At 34.6% G+C, this 7,846-nt stretch overlaps 2 protein-coding genes across 3 annotated transcripts; both read right to left on the bottom strand.

The window, feature by feature from the left end:
• Nucleotides 1-376: 376 nt before the first annotated feature.
• Nucleotides 377-1,021, bottom strand: LOC124897565. Its single transcript, XM_047410424.1, has 3 exons — nucleotides 896-1,021; nucleotides 799-812; nucleotides 377-650 (listed from the first exon to the last, which is right to left on the bottom strand). The coding sequence occupies exons 1-3, from the start codon at nucleotides 1,019-1,021 to the stop codon at nucleotides 377-379; spliced, it is 414 nt and encodes a 137-aa protein (XP_047266380.1).
• Nucleotides 1,022-2,748: 1,727 nt separating this feature from the next.
• Nucleotides 2,749-7,410, bottom strand: LOC107871804 (NAC domain-containing protein 79). 2 transcript variants are annotated; one of them, XM_016718688.2, is made up of 3 exons: nucleotides 6,880-7,410; nucleotides 5,411-5,676; nucleotides 2,749-4,374 (listed from the first exon to the last, which is right to left on the bottom strand). In XM_016718688.2, the coding sequence occupies exons 1-3, from the start codon at nucleotides 7,052-7,054 to the stop codon at nucleotides 3,757-3,759; spliced, it is 1,059 nt and encodes a 352-aa protein (XP_016574174.1). In that variant the 5' UTR covers nucleotides 7,055-7,410; the 3' UTR covers nucleotides 2,749-3,756. The 2 variants fall into 2 exon arrangements, with proteins under 2 accessions (XP_016574174.1, XP_016574180.1); XM_016718694.2 differs by having other exon boundaries at nucleotides 2,749-4,341.
• Between the last annotated feature and the right edge of the window lie 436 nt (nucleotides 7,411-7,846).

The following is a 7,846-nucleotide window of genomic DNA, read 5'->3' as shown; positions in this document are numbered from 1 at the left end:
AACTGATCTATCAAGTTTATTAAAAAACTTTTCATCACTGATCATGTGGTTGATCCAAGAACTATCACTAAGCCAACTTTCGCTTAAATTTCTGCTTGCGTAACAGGTGGCCACAAATAATTGCTCGTTTTGTTTTTGATCTACAATTTGTGCTTTATTTGTTGCTGTAAACTCTTCTCTTTGCAGATAATCTCGGCATGACTAAGTTTTTGACACTTTTGATATTTTATATCATACTTTCTCCAATACTTAAAGTATGAATGATTTCTCATGCCGCAATATTAATAAAGAGGATATTTGCCTTCTTTCTTTCTATTGGTGGCAGCAGCATTATTTCTTACTAATGTAGCTTCGTAGTTTCCATAATTTTCTTTCTTCATTTTTCTTTATTTCCCCTGACAGCAGTTTGCAACTTATCTTTCAGATATCCCTCGATGGATCCGTCTTGCCTTATCATCCTTCTTTGTTCTTGTGAGTGCAGAGCACTCAATAACTTTGTCAAGTTAAGCCTTGACAGATCTTTAGTATTCTCCAATGAAGCAATAGTTATCTCATATCTTTCAGGTAAAGTTACAAGTATCTTTTGAACTACTCTATTGTCATTAAGTTCAGCTCCAAGTATCCTTATCTTATTTTCAATCCCAAGTAACCTGTCAGAATAATCCTTAATGGTTTCAGATTCCTTCATTCACTGCATCTCGAATTCTCTAACCAAATTCAGTACATTCATTCCTTTAATTTTTTCATCTTCTTCGTATTCTTTCTTGAGAAAATTTCAAATTTCTTTAGCCGACTTACATGTTATTATTGTGCTGAAAATGATGACAAAAACTGCAGCAAAAAGACAAGATATAAAGTTGAATTTTGTTGTCTTTCTTTCCTTGTGAGTTTTAACTTGAGCCATAGTTGGATTCCATGGCAGAGGAAGCACTTCGTAATTCCACAACAGAGGAAGCACTTCGTGGTCTTCCTCGACAGCCTCCCACAAATTGCAAGCCTCCAAATAAACTTGCATTTTCATTTCCCAGTCTTGATAGTTTTCTCCTTAAAAAACTGATGAATCCATGACAGAAAAAGAATCTGAATTCTCCATTGTTTTAATGGTGTTTTGCAACAATAATTTTAGATAAAACTTAGAAAAAAAATCTCACAAGTCCCTTAATATAAGTAGGGATCTGATACCAATGTTATTAATTGAAACAGTAAGATGAATTTAATTGGAAGAACTATTTTATTGAATTGGAAGAACTATTTTATTGAACTTCAAGCTATTAAAATAAATAGAGGTACAACTGAAATAAAAAATGAACTGCTAAACGACTGCATACATGCCTAACAAATAGAAACAACTATTAGGATAATAATTAAAGAAAAAAATTGGTACCCTAAAAATCTACTGAGGATTTTGACCCATTCCTAACCGATCCTGAAACACACGCAACAACATATTCTAAAGTTCTTTTTTATTCTTCAACTACTTCTCGTTCAATTGCTTTGAAGTCCCTCTTTTAATTAGATTTATAGAATATTTGAAGAAGCCCAAGTTTTAATTTAGAAAACTGAAATTGACCATTAAAAAACAAAATTATAATGATCAATAACAACAAAAAAATTCTCCTTTAAACTTCATTTTAAGGAGCATAAAGCAACCAGGCAAAGAGTAACAACAACAACAAACCCAGTGTATTCCCACCTAGTGGGGTCTGGGGGGGTAAGATGTACGCAGTCCATACCTCTACCTCTAAAGAAGTAGAAAGGCTGTTTCCGATAGACCCCCGGTTCAAGGCACGAGATACCACACAAACACATAGTAAAGCACAGAAGCAGATTACATAACATAAATACGGCACCCATAAGTAATATAAAACAGAGGAAGGCAGAGGAAAGCACACAGATTCGGAATACAACATGGAACACGGAACACGGAATCATAACAGGAATAAAACCCCCACCAAGTAATTCCCTACACTGGCGACCCAAACTGGCCCTAGTCCTCTGCCCTAATTCGCGTCCTCCAGACCTTCCTATCTAGGGTCATGTCCTCGGTGAGCTGTAACTGCTCCATGTCCCGCCTAATCACCTCACCCCAGTACTTCTTCGGCCTACCCCTACCCCGCCTAAAACCATCCAACGCTAGCCTCTCACACCTACGGACCAGGGCATCCATGCCCCTCCTCTTCACGTGTCCGAACCATCTCAATCGGGCTTCCCGCATCTTGCACTCCACTGAAGTCACACCAACTTTCTCCCGGATAGTCTCATTCCGAACTCTATCCCCTCTAGTCAGCCCACACATCCAGCCCTCTATCACCATAACCAACAAATGATGCCAGAAATCAAAAGCTAAACGCTACAACAATAAGGCACATGTTACGACAGTACCCCACCAAGCCTAATCTTCTATCATAGAGAAAGATAACACTCCACTACCTACTAACCTTCTACCATAATCTGCCACCTCCATACCCACCTATCCATAGGAAAAAACCCATATCATTGGCTAGATTCATATAATTATGTGATAAAGCAACACATATGTTCAGTAAAGATCCATCGAGCTAAACATAAACAAGAGAAGCACAACTTAGCCCATCTTGCCATTGGAAAAAACAACAACTAACATACCCAGTATAACCCCACCAGGTGGTATCTAGAGAGTGTAGTGTACACGGACCTTACTACTACCTTGGAGTCAGAGAGGCTGTTTCAATAGTCCAAAGCAGTACAGAAAAAGAAATACGGAAATGATGAAGCCATCAAACTACTATACAACCTGACGAATCATCCTAAACAATAACCACAACATGACAATACGATAATGGAAGTACAAAAAGAAAAAGAACAAATAGTAACCAATAGCTATAGTTGACATTGGGAAAACAACAACAAAACTAGCTATAGAAGATAAGAAAAATTAAGGCATATATATACCAGAAAGCAGTGTAATTAGAGAAACCAGAAGCAGAAACCATGACCCCGATTGAGCCAGCTGCAAATAAACATTGTCCAAATCTCAATGACAACCCACTCACAGTTCCTGGACTTCCCACCAAATGCTTCATCCTTGTGTCACTTCTCTATTCTATCCAATTCTTCCTAACAAATACTTACCAAACTTCGGGCCCTTAAGCTCCACAAGACCCTTTTCCCCAAAAATGCCCTTTCAAGAACCCCATTTACCAGATTGCTTGTGCATAGATGAGAGACTTTATGCACCCTTGTTGAGGTAAAAATGGAGTTCTGTCCAAGGGAAAAAAACTCTTCCTTTACCTTTGTCAAATATCAAACTGCACAAGTCAGCTACACTCCACAAACAACATGATCATTGAACAAGAATGAGAAAGCAACAAATTATGTTTCTGAAATTAAATACAGAAATATTTGGAAGTAAAGGGAAGGATGAACCTTTCCTTTCCTTTCATATTTCCATTCATTTCCTTTCCAAACAAACTAAGAACAAACAAGAGAGCCACAAAATTAATTTGAGTCATCTTCATTCAAACTTTAGTAGCTTTACTAAAAAGAAGAAAAAAAAAAAAAAAGAACCTCCATAAACATATGAAGTACTAACTTTAGAAGAAAATATAGATATGTATATCTCCAAACTACTAATTATTTTATATAGAACTTGTCCTCTAATTAGATGATATTCTTCTCTCTGAATACTATGCTGCTTGAATCCTTCAAAAATACATTAGTTTTAGAAGATCTGACATGCATGCGTGTTACAATTTTGGAGGATTCAAACAATACTGATCAATAAGTAGCCCAATAGTTGTCTAAATGATCATGAGCACAATTCTCCATAGTCATGAATCTATTCATGGCATTTCCACTAGTCATATCTTCACCATAACCAGCCTGATGATCAGTTGTCATCATATCTTGTTGTTGGTTCATAACTTGTGGCACTGGCTGAGAAGTGTTGGCACCGCCACCACCGCCACCGCCACCGCCACCGCCACCACCAAGATTCAAATTCAAGCCTGAAATAGTAAAACAATTATCTCCTCCTCCACCACTACTACTTCCACCTAAGTTATAGTTCATTTGGGATTGAAGAATTGGCTGCAAGCTCATCATGTTAGACGATGAAGAAACGCCTCGGAAAACCCTATGGAGTTCTTGAATTTCTGGATGGTTGATCATGTTATAAGCGCTTGATGATGATCTTCCCATGGCTAATTGAAAGGCATTATGTTCAGCTTGTGGCATCATCATTTGTGTGGACATGCATATTGTGTTTGGATTTATGTGATCTAGTGTAGTGTAGGGGTTCATATGAATTCTTGATGAATTGTTTGATGAAGGGTATTTTTTCCCTCCTGCAGTGCCACTCTTCTGAAATACACGGCAAACCACCCATTCATCTTGCTGAAAATATTGCAAGTATTTTAGAAGCTATATATCTTGAACAAGTTATGATAAGATGAGAGAAATTTAAGCATATATTTAGGGTGTGTTTTGTAGGAAGGAAAATATTCACTTTGAAAAATAAGTGATTTACTTATTTATTTTCTAGTATTTGGTAAGTAAGAAAATATTATCCCAACAATACTTATAATGTAAAAGAAAATATTATCCCAACAATACTTATAATGTAATACTCTCTCCATCCCATTTTGCTCGTCCCAAATTTTTTAATTTGATTTCTCATTTTTCATTAATCAAGACAAGACAATTTTTTTCTTCCCTTTTTACCCTTAGTATTAATTGTTTTTTCTCCAAATTAAAATGTAAACATCATTTAATAGGGGTATTATAGTAAAGTAATCATGTTATTAATTATTTTTCTTAATCAATGTGTATTGTCAAATTGAGACGAGTAAAATAAGACGGGGGAGTATAAGAGTAACAAAACACTATATACGGGGTGATGGGGTGGGGAGGTGGGGTACCGGGGTAGTTGGGGGGTGAGATGACGATAGTCAAGGTGTGGGAGTTAGGGACGTTGGATGAGTGGGGAATAGACAATAAACTTGTTTTCCTTATTTGTATTAGAGAAATCATTTTTCTCATTTTTAAGTAACTTGTTTTGCTAGTGAAAATACTTTTCAAAATATTTAATTTGGATCAATTCTCAAACAAGAAAAAATTGCACCGTACCAAGCACACCCTTAAAAGTACTTGTGTGCTTTTAATTACATGACATAAATTAAATTACACATAGGCGATCATCATTTTAACAACGAAACAACTCATCAACCAAATGCTACTTTTTTTTACCAAATACACTGTCTTACTTATTACAAAGTCAATTTTAACATTTAAAATGCTTTTCAACACTTAAAAGGCTATCAAGTATATTTTTAGAACGAGCTAATTAATCAAAAAGAGCTATTAGAGTATAAAATTAGTTAAACACCATAGATCAAAAAAGAAGAAAAAAAGTTCAACGCACAGTACGTACCTTGTGTGTTCTGTAGGAGGACTTGGAATGGATCCTATATTCATGCATTACCCAATTGGTTTTTTCTCCTCTTGGAGCTCTTCCTCTATAAAATACCAATGTTTTCTTCATACCAACCAATTCTGAATTACTGAAAATCTCCTTGTCTTTCCCAGTTGTTTTCCAGTATCCACTATTTGTTGCTCTATTTGTTCTCACCCCTGTTGGATACTTCCTATCTTTTAGGCTGAAAAAATACCATTCTTTCTCTCCCATTTTTGCCTTCCCTATCACAAATTAATTTCCGAAAAGTTAACTTCATTGTAGAGATTAATTACTAGCTATATCAGGATTTTAGAATAGAAATTTTAGAGATTTGTTGAGGAAATTTTCGTGTTATCTGAATTAACCCCTATGTCAAAATTTATGTGTCATCTTTTTTTTTTTTTCGAGAGTCAAACGAGTTTCTTTTTGGCATCAATTTTTTCATATATCTTATAAATATTTCAAGTTGTCAAATATTTTGAGACTAATAGTATTTTTTACAGAGTTTCAAAATATATAAATTTATTTTTTGAAAAATTAAAGATTTTATGTCTAAATTTAAAAGTACGTTTAACTCTCGAATCAGAATGATGCACGTGAATTGAGATTGGAGAGTAATAGTTCAAGAAATGAGGCTTTTCTTTGAACTTTGGGTTTCAAAAGGAAACAGAAAAAGATAACTTTTCTTAAAGAAATTTTGTTATAACAATTTGATGAAGCTTGCAAGCAAACAACCAACGATGCACCATAGAGTAGGCTTTAATTTTATGTATTTATATTTGGGGAAACGCACATAGAGCGTTATTTACATAATCAAGTAATTAACTATATCAAAGAGAATTGCAAATTACTTTATATAACAAGTGTCCATTGATACATAAACCTGAAATAAATGACGACATGTTATAACTAACAAGAAGTTTGTGTAAAGATTATTTATACTTTTGAATGTAACTGAATTCATATCCCAGAACTTTAGATGTTCTTGCTACGTATCATGATTTGCAAATAAACTAAAGAAGGGGTTTGGGTGTGTGTGTTAGGAATTAAGAAAAAAGAAACCAAAAAACGGTTCCATTTTTGTTTAATTATATGGTGTTCGAAAATCATGATTAGCTTGATTAATCCAGGCTCTCATCAGGTAGGGTCTATTTAAGGGGAAAGAACTTCCTATATATTCTATTAGAATATTTTTCATTTACAAAACTCTGGATGACCCTATCATTTTGGGTTAAGGGTGGAAGTAGCAATACCATCCATTCCACTTCCTCTTTTTCTTTAGATAAAAATAACTTGAGCTTGTTCTTTCACATGTTATCATCATGTTTACATGATAAAATACTAATGGATCTGCATGAATGTATCAACAAATGTATAATATAAAAAATTCAACCCTAGCTCTAATTGCATGCTTTCTTGATTTATTACAACTCAATTATAAGTACCTGGAAGATCCCATGGCTCAGATTTGTTAAGATCAACATCTCCAATAGCTCTAGCTGTAAAATTCGTAGAATCAGAAATCTTGTTCACAAGATAATATGTTATAAGCTCTTCATCACTTGGATGAAAACGAAATCCTGGTGGTAGATCAATTTCTTCCTTCCCTTCTCCTTCCATTTTTGAGAATTTTGACAAGTTCAAAGGAAACCCTAGACCTTGAAGCTTGTAAATTAAACAAGCCAAGGGGAAAAAGAAAAGACCTTTTTTTGTCCTTTTTTCAGAAGATCACATGCATGAAAGATGGATTTAGCTAGGACTTAAGTGTGTGAAAATTAATTGAAAACCTAAAGGACTTCCCAAAGAAGAGAAAAAATGTTTTTTTTTCTCCGGGGGATATGGAATTTAGGCCTATAGCTAGCTAACTAATTTATTATTGAATCATGTCGCAAGAAACTTTTTTTGTTGCTTAAATGTAGAGAGTATATATGGATCTTTGGATAACTTGTTGCTAAACATTTGCCAGAAGTATAAGCTTGAGGGTTCTTGAAATATAGAGGAAAATAGTTTACTTGTTGAATTTAAAGAGGATATAATGTGTTTGAGAAGCTCTTACCTACCATGGGTCTTAAGGTACACGGTGCCTTCTTAAATCTTAATTAAACAATTAATTGTACTCCCTTCGTTTCGTTTTACTTAGCTGCTATTGGAGTAATTCCCTTCGTTTTGTTTTACTTGGCTGCTATTGGAGTAATTTCCACAGATTGTCACTCATGTTTTGACAATTTCCTACCAATATCATTTTTATTTCTTTTAGGACAAGAATATCATCCAACTATCTCTATTTTCCTCGAAAGATACTTAACACTTTAAAAACCTTCTTCTCTCCTACTTGGCATGCCATGTTAAAGTCTTATTTTATTAATGATAAACTTGTTTAATTCTTCAAATTCATTTATTCAAACCTACGTC

Source organism: Capsicum annuum, chromosome 1 (genome assembly GCF_002878395.1).
Source record: "Capsicum annuum cultivar UCD-10X-F1 chromosome 1, UCD10Xv1.1, whole genome shotgun sequence".
Taxonomy (NCBI): domain Eukaryota; kingdom Viridiplantae; phylum Streptophyta; class Magnoliopsida; order Solanales; family Solanaceae; genus Capsicum; species Capsicum annuum.
Note: the sequence above shows the minus strand (reverse complement) of the source record. Positions and strands in the feature narration are given on the sequence as shown.